Source organism: Canis lupus, chromosome 2 (assembly GCF_011100685.1).
Source record: "Canis lupus familiaris isolate Mischka breed German Shepherd chromosome 2, alternate assembly UU_Cfam_GSD_1.0, whole genome shotgun sequence".
Lineage (NCBI taxonomy): Eukaryota > Metazoa > Chordata > Mammalia > Carnivora > Canidae > Canis > Canis lupus.
In genome coordinates, this window is record NC_049223.1 from 84,908,626 (window position 1) to 84,924,731 (window position 16,106).

The 16,106-nt window shown below is 52.0% G+C and overlaps 2 protein-coding genes across 2 annotated transcripts in view; one reads left to right on the forward strand and one right to left on the reverse strand.

Moving 5' to 3' along the window:
• PEX14 (peroxisomal biogenesis factor 14) overlaps nucleotides 1–1,699 on the reverse strand; it is a 138,261-nt gene extending 136,562 nt beyond the window's left edge. Inside the window, exon 1 of the mRNA XM_038532042.1 lies at nucleotides 1,597–1,699. Within this exon, the coding sequence (XP_038387970.1) occupies nucleotides 1,597–1,632 (36 nt within the window). The 5' untranslated portion in view covers nucleotides 1,633–1,699. The remainder of the gene's footprint in view (nucleotides 1–1,596) is intronic.
• A 2,283-nt stretch (nucleotides 1,700–3,982) lies between these two features.
• On the forward strand, nucleotides 3,983–11,645 carry DFFA (DNA fragmentation factor subunit alpha). Its single transcript, XM_038532043.1, has 6 exons — nucleotides 3,983–4,171; nucleotides 5,619–5,780; nucleotides 7,043–7,185; nucleotides 9,758–9,947; nucleotides 10,131–10,282; nucleotides 10,892–11,645. Exons 1-6 carry the CDS (start codon nucleotides 4,048–4,050, stop codon nucleotides 11,099–11,101), a joined length of 981 nt encoding a protein of 326 aa, XP_038387971.1. The 5' UTR covers nucleotides 3,983–4,047; the 3' UTR covers nucleotides 11,102–11,645.
• Nucleotides 11,646–16,106: the final 4,461 nt, after the last annotated feature.

Consider the following 16,106-nt stretch of genomic DNA (forward strand, 5'->3'; position numbering starts at 1 on the left):
CCAAAGAAAGCTGTAAGCAGTGAGGCTAGGATCCTAAGCCGGCAGGATGGCGCCGGGGCCCATGCCGCTGTTCTCCACGGCCTCTCAAAGGAAGCAAGGGTTGACGTCACCCTGTGTCTTTCAGAACGAGAGACCGAGGCCACAAGGCCGACCGACAGAGACCTTCTGTGAAATAAACACTGACTCGTCCCGAAGGTACAATGTGTTCTTTCTTGCAAACCAGGTTTACAGGAATTTGCAAGTAATCCTTTCCATTCCACTCTGCTTTGACTGCAGAACCAGGGAAGCCGAGCGGATCAGGATCTGACAGTGAAACGGCAAGCGAGTCCTGCGGGAGCTGGTTCCTGGTCAGTGTGCACCTGCGGCTTAGTGCTAGACACGGACAGGATCCGGCATGGAGGGATCTAATTCCCCGCAGACGGCCAGCGTCCTGGGGCAACCCCAGTTCCAGCAGCTCTGGACAGGAGGGCAAAGGACAGGCAGAGCCGACAAGCAAACAGGTGCGGGCCAAAGCCCCGCAAAGGGCCTGGGAGCCGCTGCACACCTACCGGGGGGACAATCTCCTGAACCAAGGGGCCCTCGTGCACTAGGACGGCTGCAGGTGGCGGGCTGTTGGGGGCCTTCCCCGCGCTGGCGACCTAAGGCCCTGGAGGAGTCGGGGCTGACGGCCGCGGTCCGAGCGGTGGGCGATCCTAGCACGCGGCGGTCGTCAGAGCCGGGTTTCCTGGGGCCCCGCGGCGCGAGGCCGGAGGGGGCCCGGCCGCCTCGGGATCCCAGACCGCCCGGGGCTCCCGCCGCTCCGACCCACACGTCGTCTCCGAGTCGCTCGCTGTAGCAGAAGCTGGTCTGGGGGCAGGCGCTGTCCGTGCCGGGCCTGCGGCAGCCCCACCGCCAGGGACGCGGAGGGAGCGGCTTCAGGCGATGAAGGAGGGAGCTGGCGAGGGAGGGGCGGGGTCGGGTCGGGGTCAGGGTCGGGTCGGAGTCCCGCGTCGGGGAGGGGGCGGGGTCAGGGTCGGGTCGGCGTCCGGGTCCGGCGTCGGGGTCGGGGCGGGGTCAGGGTCGGGTCGGCGTCGGGGTCCGGCGTCGGGGTCGGGGTCGGGTCGGGGTCGAGTCGGGGTCGGGTCGGCGTCGGGGTCGGGTCGGCGTCAGGGGCGGGGTCGGGGTCGCGATCGGGGTCGGGTCGGGTCGGGTCGGGGTCGCGGTCCGGCCTCCGGCTCCCCCGCCCGCGGATCCCGTCCCGGAGGCCCCGCACCGCGACCTGCTGGGGCCCGGCTGCGGCAGGAGCCCCAGGCCCGCGAGGCGTGGGGCCGACCCCGCGGCCGACGGGCGGGAGCGGGCGGCTCTGCAGGCGGCGGCTCCCCCGCGCCCCCCACCCCGCGCCCGAGGCCCACGGCCCCTCGCGGCCGCCCCCGGGCAGGAGCCCCGCCGCCGCGGCCGCCTGCGCCCCGAGGGTCCCGCCGCCTCCCGGCCGAGCGCAGGAGGCACCGACCCGCGCGGGGCCGCCGGGGGCGGGGCCGGGGGCCTGAGGTCGCGGCCGCCGGGCGGGGAGGCTCGGGGCGCCGCGGCAGCCGCGGCGGGGCAGCCCTCTCCCCTCACCTGGCTCGGCGGCTCTGCCTGCTCCGAGGACGCCATCTTCCTGAGGCCTGGCTAATCCATCGCCGCTGGGCGAGCGCCTCCCAGGAGCCCCCACGCGCTCGCCCGCGCAGACCAGAGCAGCCGGCACTGAGCAGTCGATGAGGGCGCCTGCGGGAGCACCGACCGCGAGCAGGGCGCGCTCACACGGCCGGGTCACCCCGCGTGTGCCCTCGGGCCCCGTTCCGGCAGCATCCTGAGCCCGTCCTCGCTGCATCATTCTCACTGCATTAAGTCGCTGTCCAGCCCCACGGTGCCTCGGGCACAGGCATGGACTCGCTAGGTCTCGAACGAATGAACGAATGGGAAGGAACGTGGAAGTTAATCAAGAAATGGTCCTGCTCGGTATCGTTTGCGGAGAGCCTACCGCGGATGCTCACCCAACCGCAGCATCTGAGGAGCCCGCCCGCGGCTTGCACGCCTACGGGGGGACGCTGAACGGGGCTTTCCGCGGCGGAGATCCTTCTCGTCCTCTAGAGTCATCGAGTTGTTAGGTTTTAGGCCGAGTGTAGGGTCGCACACCAAGATTGCATGTGTTACACAAGGGGTCAGTCCATATTGCGGCGTTTTGATGGATTATGGAGTATTCAAAAGGGCTGCCTCAAGGAATAGTCTCCCTACAAAGATTGTTGTTTTGTGTTTCTTGGTTTGTTTTTGTTTTTAAGATTTTATTTATTCATTCATGAGAGACACACAGAGAGGTAGAGACACAGGCAGAGGGAGAAGCAGGCTCCACGCGGGGAGGCCAAGGTGAGGCTCAATCCCAGGACCCCGGGGTCATGACCAGAGTCAAAGGCACGCCCAACCACCGAGCCACCCAGGTGCCCCCAACACTGTTTTAAATGCTTACCCTTATCTTATGAGATAATACCTTATTTTCTTTTAAACAAAGTATGGAAGAGACTGAATGAATATGGCCTATTTCTCATTTACACAATAGGCCTCCCCTTTTAAGCGAGGAACTTTTTAAATTTTTTTACTATTATTTTAATATTAAACGTTTTTCAGAGGGGGTAAGTAGTAGTATTAGAAGAAAGAGGAATATGGGCAGCCCGGGTGGCTCGGCGGTTTAGTGCCGCCTTCGGCCCAGAACGTGACCCTGGAGACCTGGGATCGAGTCCTGCGTCAAGCTCCCTGCAGGGAGCCTGCTTCTCCCCCTACCTGCGTCTCTGTCTCTGTGTCTCTCATGGATAAATAAATAAAATTTAAAAAAAAAAAAAAGAGGAATTTATTGCCAAGCAGCAGCTGGACAATGTCAAACAGTGATGTAGTTCGAATCTTTCCCTTTCCTCTCTGATTTCTTTGAGACCTGAATGTTTAATCTGGTTATGTAAGTGTTTCGCTCCAGGATCCCAACCCAATTTGCACAGATAAAGCTGGGAATCCAACTGGTGGAAACGTATGAGTATCTTATGCTTCTCTGTTAAATTTTCAACAGGACTGAAAACTACAGTCATCAATTTTTAAAATTCCTTCAGGGGCGCCTGGGTGGCTCAGTCGGTTGAGCATCTGCCTTTAGCTCAGATCATGATCCCTGGGTCCTTGGATCCAGTCCCACGTTGGGCTCCCTGCTCTCTGGGGAGCCTGCTTCTCCCTCTCCCTCTGCTTGTGCTCTCTGTCAAATAAATAAAATCTTGAAAAAAAATTGACTTCCTTCAGATTATCCTGCTTGTGCTCTCTGTCAAATAAATAAAATCTTGAGGGCAGCCCCGGTGGCGCAGCGGTTTAGCGCCGCCTGCAGCCCAGGGCGTGATCCTGGAGACCCTGGATCGAGTCCCACGTCGGGCTCTCTGTATGATGCCTGCTTCTCCCTCTGCCTGTGTCTCTGCCTCTCTCTCTCTCTCTGTATCTATGAATAAATAAATAAAATCTTTAAAAAAAAATAAAAAAATAAAAAATAAAATCTTGAAAAAAAATTGACTTCCTTCAGATTATCCTGAGGTTTGGGACATCTCGCAGATCCTTTAAGCATGAAGAGGGAAAACAAATTAATACGGCACAACGATAGATTGTTTTAAGTATTAATATCATGCATCTATGTATGTAAATAAGAGTGCGCTAAAAACCCAAGGGAGTATATATGTGTCTTTCATAATGCAAAATAAATCCCTATTGACCCCATTTTGATCCCGCTTTTGAGACTAAATATAAAGTAGAAAAAACACTTCTCTGCCAAATCCAGCAACATAACGAAGAAGGCTCTGAGTGCAGAGACTACATCTCCCGGCATGCCCCCGGAGCCAGACGTGATTAGCGGCAACTGGAACTACAGCTCCCGGCGTGCCTCGGTCCCACGCGTAACGTGCCGCAGCGAGAACTACATCTCCCGGCACGCCCCGGGCTGGGGAGGGGCGGGACGGCGTCGCGCAGGGCGTCGCCGGCTTCCCCGGGTCGGCCGGGCCCGCTCTGTGGAGGATGGCGCTGGTCGGGGCCGCCGAGGCCGAGACTCGGACTCTGAAGCCGTGTGTGCTGCGCCGCAACCACAGCCGCGAGCAGCACGGCGTGGCGGCCTCGAGCCTCGAGGAGCTGAGGCGCAAGGGTGGGCGCGGGCGGGGGCTGAGGGCGCGGGCGCTGCCGAGCCGGCCTGGCGAGGGTGTCCGCGGGGCGGCGGGGTCCGGGCGGGCTCCGTGCGGGATCCTGGGCGGGCTCCGGGGGGCTCCCTGCAGGCTCCTGGGCGGGTTCCGGGGGCTCCCTGCAGGCTCCTGGGCGGGCTCCGGGGGTCTGGCGACCACACTGCAGCTCGGGCGAGGAGCACAAGCCATAAGCCGCCCCACGTGCCCCAGCTGCTGCACCTTCAGCTTCCTCACGAGCAGAATAGGAGATTTCCAGTCCTAATTACAGGATTGTTGCGACTCTCAAAGCCGATGATGCGTTTGCATGAAATATTATGAGCCAGTAGCAAGATTGTTTATTCAGGGAAGCTCTGAAAGGTGAAAGGTGAGAGCCGAGCCCTCCCCGGGAATCTGCATCCAGGGTGGGTGTCGGTGCGCGGTGCTTCCTCTCGGAGTCACCGAGACCCACAAGATCCCACAGGCCCAGGAGCAGACAAAGCATCATAAAGGCTTTAGTGACGCGGTTCTTGCTGCATCAGTGCTCGTATATTTCTGGGGCATTAGGGTTGCTGAAGTTTCAGTTCCCCTGAGCGCGTGGTCCGGATGCACGGGGCACAGAAGCTGGTGTCGGAGCTTGTGTTCTCTGGAGCAGCCTCGGGAGGCTTGCTGTTCTGTTTGGGTGCCCAACAGCATCACCCAGCCCGATCGGTAGTCTCGGGGCCACTTTGCTGCTCTCTCTCCTCCCTTTCACATCTTAGGCTTTGCCATCGCTAAATGGGATGGTCACAGACCTGCCCTGGACAAGCCTCTTGCCCTTTGACAATAAAGATGAGAAGCCATCGATACAAACTTCTGCTTCTCTTGGGCCTTCGTGTAGGGTTAGAAAGGCTGCAGAGAACGACGCCACGAAGAACACAAAGCCGTTTCCTTTTTTTCTATTTCTTTCTTTCGACGTTTGACAGAATTTGAGGTGACCGCTGCTTAAATGAATGAAAGGCCGCTCGTTCACAAGAAATCAGACTTTGTTTTTCATCCAAGTAAAGATGCGAGTGCCTCCCAATGTGGATATAGAGCAGGTGGAGGAAAGTCTCAGGAGTCAGGCTGTGGGTTTAAATCTCAACTCTGACACTGTGGGACTTTGGACAAGTTACCTAACCTCCCTGGGCCTTGAGTTTGACATCTGTAAAATGGAAATAGCAATCGTACCTACCTTACAGGATTTTTAGGAGATTAAATACTGTATACAAAAGGCACTTATTACCAGGCATGTGGGAAGTGGTATATTAACGCTAGTAACTGTAGTTATTATTGTAGTTCCTGTTAACTACCAAGAATTCTGCTGTGCTCCGGGAACACACGTGTAGTGAGAGTCCAGAGACTGATGTAGTTTCCTTATGGATTCTTGTCAACTGCCAAATATTCTATTCCTCTCAGCCTGTGACATTCTGGCCATTGATAAGTCCCTGGCACCAGTCACGCTGGTCCTGGCAGAGGATGGCACCATCGTGGATGATGACGATTACTTCCTGTGTCTGCCTTCCAATACTAAGTTCGTAGCGTTGGCCAGTAACGAGAAGTGGACATACAACAATTCAGGTGAGAAACTCTGGCCATATACAAAATCACCTGCAATACGACAACCGCCATGATTCGGTTTAGTGCACAGCCACCTGGTTGCCGCTTGTCTGGTTCGGCATTTATGCAGCCAACGTTTACTGAGCGCCTTCTGCATGCCAAGGCATGGTGCTGAGTCTTGGGAGAAAGATGAATGAGATGTGGGCTCAGTTATCAAATAACTTATAGACCAAAAGTAACTAAAATGCAGCATGGCCACGGGAAATCAGTGCCGTAGGTGGAGTCAGGCTTCCAGGTTTCACTCCAGATTGTTATTTACTAGCTGTGTGACCATGGGCATGTTTCCTAACTTCTTAGCACCTTACTGAGGTAATGATTATAGTACCTCTCTCTCCTAGGGTGTTGTAGGGATGATAGAACATAATATATATCAAACCAGGGTTTCTTGACAATGCTATTGACATTTTGGGCTGGAGAATTCTTTGTTGTGGCATCTGTCCTGTCCATTGCAGGATGTTTGGCAGCGTCCCTGCACTTTGCCCACTAGATACCAGTAGTGTCCCTTTACCCCAATCATGACAACCAAAAATGCCTTCTGACATTGTCAGATGTCTTCTTGGGGAGGCAAAATCACTCCCAGTTGAGAACCACTGATAAAAAGCATTTAGGTCTTGCCTGAAAAGACTCGGTAAATGTTACATCGTCATCATTACTATAGATACAAAGGGACTAATATTGATGAATAGGATCGAAGGCTAAAACAGTGTTCCCTGTTGAAGACGGTCCCCATGCCACTAAATTGAGGGAATCCCTCTTCAGCAGCGGCCCTGCCAGCCACCTTTGTACTCAGCCCCAGGGACTGTGTCTACGGTTCCTCCAGTTAAGGACAAGATTAATCCCAAGCACAGAAGTGCTGGCGACAATGAATGTCTTTGTATACAAAAACAAGCCCCAGAGACAAAAACTCACCTAAAGGGAAATGTGGTAGGGTCCTGCGTGTGCATGACAATGCATCCGGTTTAAAGTGGCTTCTTTCTGTAAGGAAGATACAAAGCAGTTTCCCATGGAAATAAATAAAAGGTAGAAGAGAAGGGAAAATCTAGGTCTTGGATGAGGATTGTGCTTCCCACGAATTCTTTAGAAAAGACGCTTCCTTCACCACTGAAATTAAATGGTCAGTCGGAAGGACGTACAGATATCCTCGAGGCCTATGTGTTGGAGGAGGAGGTGAAAACAGCACTGTAGGTCACTCTGACTGTGACTGGTCTTTTTCTCCCCTACAGATGGAGGCACAGCCTGGATTTCCCAAGAGTCCTTTGATGTGGATGAGACAGACAGTGGGGCAGGGCTGAAGTGGAAGAATGTGGCCAGGCAGCTGAAGGAAGATCTATCCAGCATCATCCTCCTGTCTGAGGAAGACCTCCAGGTGAGGCCCCTCTGCAGCCTGCAGCCACACTCTGTCACCCGGCCTCCGCTGCCCCCAACCCCTTAGTTTCCATGTGCCTTCCCATAATAATTCAATTATTTCTTAATTTTTAAACAGTATTTTGTTGACAACCAAGACTTTTCATTTTCTAATTCTCGCACCTACAGTGGAAAATACAGATGCCTGGGGGCACCTGGGGGTGCAGTCGGTTAAGGGCCCGCCTCTCAATTTCAGCTCAGGTCGTGATCTTGGGGTTGTGAGATTGAGCTCCACGTTGGGCTCTATGCTCAATGCAGAGTCTGCTTGAGATTCTCCTTCCCTCTGCTCCTCCCCTTGCTCATACTCTCTCTCCCTCTCTCTCAAAATAATAAAATCTTGGGCAGCCCAGGTGTCTCAGCGGTTTAGTGCTGCCTTCAGCCCAGGGCATGATCCTTGAGTCCCGGGATCGAGTCCCACGTCAGGCTCCCTGCATGGAGCCTGCTTTTCCCTCCTCCTATGTCTCTGCCTTTCTCTCTCTCCTCTCTGTGTTTCTCATGAGTAAATAAATAAAATCTTTAAAATATATAATAATAATAATAACTAATAATAAAATCTTAGAAAAAAAAGAAAGATGCTCAGGCTCCACATAGACCTAGTTAGGCTCACCAAAGGAGTTAAGAATGTAGTGCCAAAGAATGTGGAGTCAGGAGGAGCCAGATTAAATCCCAGCTCCATCACTATGACTTTGAGCCAGTAAGCCTCTTTGCATGCGTTTCCTGTCCAGTAAAACTGGGATGAAAATAGTATGTGTTAATTCCAAAAAATATTTCTTGAGCCCTTGCCCTGTGCCTGGCATGGTTCTGTCTGGGGGTACAGTGATGAACAAGCCAGACAGAGAATTCCAATGGAGGGAGGCAGACAAAACAGGAAGTATATTGGAGGAGTAGTAGGTGAGGCAGTATGCCGAGGGCGGCGGGGCTAGTAGTCTAGATTGGGGGCTCCAGGGAGGCCCCTGCAAGGAGGTGGCTTTTTAGTAATTTTTTAAACTTATAAACTTACATATTTTTGAATAAATAATGAAAATACATTCACATGGCTCAAAATCCAAGAGGTACAGAAGAATATACTGGTAGCCAAAAAGTGAAACCAGCCCAAATGCTCATGCTCCAATGAATGAGTAAATGTGGTCTGTCCATACAGTGGAATATTACGAAGCCCTTAAAAGGAAGGAAGTATTAACCCATTGCTGTGACACGGATAAGCCTTCAAAATATGCTGAGCAAAAGAAGCCAGACATGAAAGGCCACAGATGGGGGATCCTTGGGTGGCTCAGCGGTTTGGCACCTGCCTTTGGTCCAGGGCGCGATCCTGGAGTCCCAGGATCGAGTCCCATGTCAGGCTCCCAGCTGGGAGCCTGCTTCTCCCTTTGCCTGTGTCTCTGCTTCTCTCTCTCTGTGTCTATCATGAATAAATAAATAAAATCTTTTAAAAAAAAAAAAGGCCACAGATTTTATAGTCACATTTCTATGAAGTGGCCAGAATACGCAAATCCGTACAAAGTAGAAGATAGGTTAGGGCTGCCAGGGCCTGGGGTTGGGAGCTTTGAGGAGAAATAGTACATACTAAGGAGTACAGTTCTTTTCGGGGTAGTGAAAATGTTCTAAACTGGATCGTGGTGATGACTGCACAACTCTGAATGTTCTAACCCACTTAGGTGTACGCTCTACAGGGGTGAATCATGTGGCATGTGTCTTCTATACCAATAAAGCTGTTTTTTGGAGGGTGGGGGATATACACGAAAAATCTGAGTCCTGCCCCTAGCCACCGGGTTTCCCTTCCCAGAGATGAGCAATATCTCAGTTTCCCATTCTAGAGATATTTTATATACCAAATATGCTTTCTCCTCCATTCTATTACACAAGTGGAAGCATATCTACTTTTTCTTAAAGAAATATTTGGAGAGCGGCACCTGGGTGGCTCAGTTGGTTGAGCCTCCAATTCTTGATTTTGGATCAGGTCATGCTCTCAGGGGTCCTGGCTCCACGCTCAGCAGGGAGTCTGCTTGAGACTCCCTCTCCCTTTCCCTCCCCCCCACCACCACGTGCACACACACATCTCTCTAAAATAAATCTTTAAAAAAAAATATTCCAGGGCTGCTGGGTGGCTTAGTTGGTAAAGCATCTCCCTCCCTCTGCCTGCTGCTTCCCCTGCTTGTGCTCTCTCTGTCAAATAAATAAATACAATGATAAAATGTTTGGAGAGTATTCTAGATCAGTATATAAAAGACACTTGTTCCCCTTTTTCACCACTGCATAATATTCCCTTTTGTACGTGTACCATGACTTGTTTAAGGGGGTCTCCCCCACTCTTGGACGTTTGGGTTATGCTGCAAAAAAACTTAGACCAATGTCGTCTCGCACACATGCTTGTCCATAAAACAAATTCCCAGCAGTGTGGTTGCCACACCCTGGCAGGTTCGCAAGAGGTGGCAAGTACACGGATTGCTAAAGGAAGGAGGGAGCCTGCCGAGGACAGGTTGGGGCCACCGTGTGTTGACAGTATCTTTAGGTTAAAGTCTGTGTTTGCTTGTTAGGTGCTCATCGATGTTCCGTGTTCAGACCTGGCTCAGGAACTTTGCCAAAGTTGCGTCACGGTGCAGGGGCTCCAGGACACCCTCCAGCAGGTTCTTGACCAGAGGGAGGAAGCCCGTCAGTCCAAGCAGCTCTTGGAGCTTTACCTCCAGGCTTTGGAAAAGGAAGGCGGCATCCTGTCAAAGCAGCAAGGTAGGACTCAGCGGCCAGGGGAGTCACCCTGAGGGCCGAGGGCCTGGAGAGCCTTTCCTGGGGGAGCCCGCGTTCCTGATGTGCTCCAGGAAGGGCGAAGCCACAGCTGCTGGCCTCCTGAAGTGGCGCGCTCCCGTCTTGCTCATTGCTGCTTGTGATCCCCGTCTCACGTCTGCTTTGCAGCGTCCAGCGGCGACCTCAGCGACGAGGTGGATGCGGGCGACACGGGCAGTAATGGCCAGAGCACCTCCGAGAGCGCACTCACGAGCCACGTCCTCACCACGCTGAAGGGGAAGCTGGCCCCGGAGCTGAGCCTGTCCAGTCAGGATTTGGAGGTGGGCGAGAACCGGGGGCCCTGAGCCCGCCGCAGTGCAGCCCTCCAGACCCCCCGGGCGGGAGGGCGTGCGGCTCAGCGCAGCTGACTCGGAGCTGCAGTTCGACTGGGCTGTGCCAGCCATCCCATTTAATCTCTATCAAAATGGCTTGAACGAAACGGGGCCCTTGCTCCGCTCCTCAGACATCATGCTCTGGGCCCAGGGCTACAGAACGAGCCAAGCTGGCAGGGGGGATGCAGGGCTCAGGCTTCTGGCTCTGTCGGCACTTGAGGAGGCTCCGTACTCGTAAACCATCGGAGGGAAAGGCACGTCCGGGGGGTCCCTCGCGTCCTCCTCGGCGAGCGCCTCCCCAATGTAGCTGGAAGGGGGGATACCTGTGACCGGCGTGCGGCCGCGTTTCCCTAAGTGGAGGACTTTACAGTTGCTCCCGGGAAACTTCCCTGCAGAGACCCTCTCCTGTTGGCATCAGAGGGTAAGACAAGGTCCGTGACCGCCGACTGGGCGAAGCCGGCATTGGAGCGTGCAGACGAGCGCGGGCTGTGCCCCTGGGCGCGGGGGCCGCTGTTGAGGAGGGCGGCCGCGGCTGTCACTGGTTCTCTCTCGCCACAGCTGGTCACCAGGGAAGACCCGCGGGCGCTGGCCGCTGCCCTGAGCTGGGGCCTCGGGAAGACGGAAGCCGTGCAGCAGGCCTGTTGCCAGGAGCTCAGCCTGCGCCTCCAGCAAGTGCAGAGCCTGCACTCCCTGCGGAGCGTGTCGGCGAGGAGCCCGCAGCCCGCACGACCGCAGGAGCCCAAGCGAGCCAGGCGGGAGCCCACGTAGCCGCAGCTGGGAGGCCGGTGACCTTGTTTTATTTTCCATAAACCCCTTGTGCCTGGATCTCCCGAGCTGCTGCGTCACGGCGCGACCCCGACCCTGCCTCGCCCGCTTTCCTGCAAGTGGCCAGACACCAGCCTCCCACCGCCCGGAGAGCCCTCCGCCTGCCCTGGATGCTCAGCTGCGGCAACGGCGCCCCACGCCTTCCCAGGGCACCTCGCGTCCTCCGTTGGACAGAAGCTGTAAGCGCAGTGGAGAGAAAGGGTTGTGTTTCAGGCTCCCCGTCCTTGTTCTGAAGCCAGAGCTGCAGAATGTCAGACACAAATCATGGTGGAGAAGGTGACGTAACAGAGTTGGTTTACAGCCGCAAACTTGTTTCTCCAGGAGTTTCTCGGTTTGTGTAAAGGCGCGTATTAAGTCTGCAGACCTAGGGACACAGGGAGAGTGTGGTTGGCCATTTCCAATTGTGAGATTATGTCTGTTGCCAGTTGTCTAATCTGTTTTATCAGCTGCTGGGAGGAAAGGTCATTAAATTGATCTCCATGCGAAACGACTGTGTGTGTCTCTGGGTGCAGAGCAGAGGCTTCTGGTCCATATACATCCTGTTCCTGTACAGACTTGTTCTTAGGGTTTCGTACACCGATTTGGAACAGATTTTCAACATCTCCATCTTTGCCCCACAAATCAAAAATACTGGCTGGGGTTAGTCTGCCCGGTATACCGCAGAGCTTCAGTCAGCAGCTCGGGCGACGCCGAGCAGAGCGGCGAGCCCAGCCTGCAGCTGAAACGGTTAAACGAAGCGGCTGAGGAAGAGCCGAGTACCTGGCACGGAGCAGGTCCCCTCAGCTCCCCAGGGACAGCGCGGAGCAGGAGCAAGACAGCTGCGGAGGCTCCCGTCTGGGTCCATGAGGTGAAGACCTTAGTCTGCAAACTCCGGCCAAGTGCGTAGCGTGCACAGCTGCAGACGCATTATGTTGCCCCTGGTGCCGTTTACCTTCCCCGTGCCTCCAGGCCTTCTAGAACAGAAACGTAGCAGCACAGCAATATATCTAAAAATAGGAGAGCGAGCAGGGCAGCCTGCCCTTCTCTCTCAGGAGAGGAGAATGTCCAAGGAACCAGCGGGGACTAATGAGCTCCGCATTAGCCGTCTTCCTTCCATTCCTCCGACTCCAGTCAAATGTCGGTCCCCATTAGGCAATTGGCTTTGACAGGAGCTGTGCTAATTACCACTTACCAACCTCTAATTTCTGGGGAAAAGCAAAAGGAAAAAAAAAGCGAATGGGTTTTCATTTTTCAGAGAGAAGGGCTAAAATAATAGTAGTCTGGGAAAAGAAAACCTGCATTAATTACAAAAATGATTAATGTGCCTTTACTAACCAGATTGATTGTTTAGCTGTTTTATTTCTTAGTCATCCACAAAAATTTTTTGCCTTCAGGGTTTTTCTCCATTCTGTTTTATTTGTAGGGTTTTGCCTTAAATTATCTCAGCTGTGTCTTGTATTACTTGAAGTTTTTTTTTTAAGATTTATTTATTCATAGAGGCAGAGAGAGAGAGGCAGAGACACAGGCGGAGGGAGAGGCAGGCGCCAAACCACTGAGCCACCCAGGGATCCCCTGTAAAATCTTTTTTAAAAGAACACACTTTGGGATGCCTGGGTGGTTCAGCCGTTTAGCGCTGCCTTCAGCCCAGGGCGTGACCCCGGTGTCCTGGGATCAAGTCCATGTCGCTCTCCCTGCAGGGAGCCTGCTTCTCCCTCTGCCTGTGTCTCTGCCTCTCTATCCATGTGTCTCTCATAAATAAGTAAAATATTTTAAAATAATAATAAAAAATAAAAGAACACACTTTGCAGTCACAAGGAAGTGAACCAACTGCTTCATGCATAAATACTGGATTTTCCTCAATATTTCCAAGAACTATTGCCAAAAATCTAGCTTCTCTGACAGTTTGTAATTATTTTAAGAAGACAAGTGGGGGATCCCTGGGTGGCTCAGCGGTTTAGCACCTGCCTTTGGCCCAGGGCGTGATCCTAGAGTCCCGAGATCGAGTCCCACGTCGGGCTCCCAACATGAAGCCTGCTTCTCCCTCTGCCTGTGTCTCTGCCCCCCCCCCATGTCTATCATGAATAAATAAATAAAATCTTTTTAAAAGTGCATGTATTTTTGATCATTTAATTATAAGTGGAACAGATAAATTAGCATTACTTTTATTAGGGTTATGACAAGCTAGAAATAGTGGGTAACCCAGGTGCCCTTTGCCTCTTCCTTTCTTGTCTAGAAACTGAAATTTTCCTTCTTTTTAATACCTACCTGACTTTTCCTCTTCTGATTTCTTGAAAATGGAACTCGGGGGCTCCCTAGGTGGCTCAATTGGAAGAGTGTGTGACTCTTTTTTTTTTTAAATGGATTTTAGCTATCCTTTTTTTATTATTTATTTATGATAGTCACAGAGAGACAGAGAGGCAGAGACATAGGCAGAGGGAGAAGCAGGCTCCATGCACCGGGAGCCCGACGTGGGATTCGGTCCCGGGTCTCCAGGATCGCGCCCTGGGCCAAAGGCAGGCACCAAACCGCTGCGCCACCCAGGGATCCTGGAAGAGTGTGTGACTCTTGATGTTGGATCATAAGTTTGAACCCCACATTGGTTGTAAAAATTATTTAAATAAACTTAAAAAAATAGAATCCATATCTCTACTGGAGAAGCTGCTATTAAGATGTGGGTGGTGCCTTGAGCAGCTGCTGTTAAATTCTTGAAGTGTATTGGTCTGAGTTTCCTAAAGCCTAGAACAGTTGGCCGTCAGCCCTGAAACATGAATACTATGAAGGATTTCCATCAAAGGTTTATGTCACACTCAATTCTTCCTCAGCAGTTAAGGATCCATTCTGGTGCCAAATATTAGAACTAAGCAAGCGGGGCGCCTGGGTGGCTCAATTGGTTGAATGTCTGACTCCATTTCGGCTCAGATTGTGATCACAGGGTCGTGGGATAGAGCCCTGCGTCCGACTCCACACTCTGCGGGGAATCTGCTTGAGATTCTCTCCCTCTCCCTCTGCCCCTCCTACTCACTCTCTCAATCTCGCTCTCTAAAATAAATAAATCTTTAAAAAAATGCACGAAAATGAATTATAAGTTGTCCAGGTGCTGAGGCCCACATCCACACACTTGTCTATACTGAACTACAGAAAGGTATACGTTGAGAACAGTCTACCCAAAACCTGATGATAGAAAATGACCCTAATATACCCTTTTTACCCTAATGTATTCATCATGAGCATATTAATCTAATCTAACATGCAGTCAAAGCCAGTTAACATTTTTTTAAGTCCCCTTGACTAAGGTAAGCTTAGAGTTACTTGATGGATTTCCTGCCAGTCTCATTAGTAGGGCCTCATTATCCTTCAGCTATAACTTAGTTCAAAGTTTTAGGTCCCTCGTCCTAAGGACTGTGTATGTATGACCCCAATTGAAACTGAAAAACAATCAGTATGTTTTTCTTCTAGAAAAATGTTAAAAGACAAAGTTCTGATGGTTGGCTGGCCTTTCAGGCTGGCATCTTCCACCAGTGCACTGACCCAATTACTGGTCTAAAGCTGCTGTGTTTGGAAATATGGATGCTATTAAGGCTCCTCCATCACATTATACTTTACTCAGCTAGTAATTATGAATATGAGCTCAGCTCTGCAGAAAACAGAACGGAATGGTCAGCAGTCATACTCCACGTCTGCTCCCCTGGTGTCCAGAGAAGAGAGAAAGATTACAGCGCTCCTCCAGCTGGCCTTTGCCGATTTTCCTCCTGTTAGGCCTGACCCTCAGAAACTTCCTGTAACTCTAGGTATGAATCTCTGAACTTCAAAGTTTAGCATCTAAAAACCTTCACCCTGGGCAGCCTGGGGGCTCTGCGGTTTAGCGCCACCTTCAGTCCAGGGCATGATCCTGGACACCTGGGATCAAATCCCGCGTCGGGCTCCCTGCAGGAAGCCTGCTTCTCCCTCTGCTTGTGTCTCTGCCTCTCTCTATCTCCCATGAATAAATAAATTTTTAAAAAATCTTTAAAAAACGACCACCACAACAAAAATGATGACTTTGGGGTGCGCCTGGCTGGCTCAGTTGGTGGAGCACAAGACTTTTCATCTCAGGGTCGTGAGCTCGAGCCTATGTTGGGTATAGAGATTACTAAAAATAAAATATTTTAAAGTATAAATAAAACTTTTCAAGTTACACGGGAAGGAGAAGACAAGTGTGTAAAGAAGAAAGATCGCGGCTGTTTATACATTTTATTCCAATCCATCGTTACAATTCTTTATATGGGTAATCAGGGGTGGAGTTTTCTTTTCGGGAGGAGGTTTTCCAGAAAACCTTGCAGGGTGCCTTCTCCTGTAGGGACCTCTGAGTGGGGGGACCTGCTGCCACTCGGGTGCCTCCCCTGCTGCCTCTCCTGAGAAGGGCGCTGCACCTGCCTGGGGGAATCCACTGGGACCACCCAGCCAGGAAAGTCATGAGGCTTTTCTTCAATTCTATCACCTCCTTCCTGCAGATGCTTTTGAAAAGAAGCAGAGGACAAAGGAAAGGATAATAACCATCTGGATTGGCCAGCATTAAAAGATCCATAACTCCTTCCTCAAAAAAAAACAAAAAGAGATGCTTCAGAAGAATAAATCGTATTTCCATTAAAAGGATGAGAAAAAAAAACAAAAACAAAAACAAAAACAAAATAAAAGGATGAGAAAGGGATGCCCGGAGGGCCCAGGGCTTGACCCCGGGTCTCAGGATCGAGTCCCCCATCCCACTCCCTGCATGGCGCCTGCGTCTCCCTCTGCCTGGGTCTCTGCCTCTCTCTCTCTCTGTCTCTCTGTTTCTCAGGTATAAATATATAAAATCCTTGAGAAAAAAAAAAAAGGATGAGAAAGTTAAAAATGAAGGATGAGAAGGCTAAGCAAAGACCTTAAGGAAATCGCTCTAGTCAGAGAAGGAAAAGTCAAGAATTTTCAGTCAACGAAAAACCGGCTGGTTTGG

Bases quoted from the DNA above. Each gene is read 5' to 3' on its own strand.
- DFFA (XM_038532043.1), top strand. From the start codon at position 4,048: ATGGCGCTGGTCGGGGCCGCCGAGGCCGAGACTCGGACTCTGAAGCCG. The intron at 4,172-5,618 runs GTGGGCGCGGGC...TATTCCTCTCAG, and splicing joins CGAGGAGCTGAGGCGCAAGG to CCTGTGACATTCTGGCCATT. The intron at 10,283-10,891 runs GTGGGCGAGAAC...CTCTCGCCACAG, and splicing joins TGTCCAGTCAGGATTTGGAG to CTGGTCACCAGGGAAGACCC.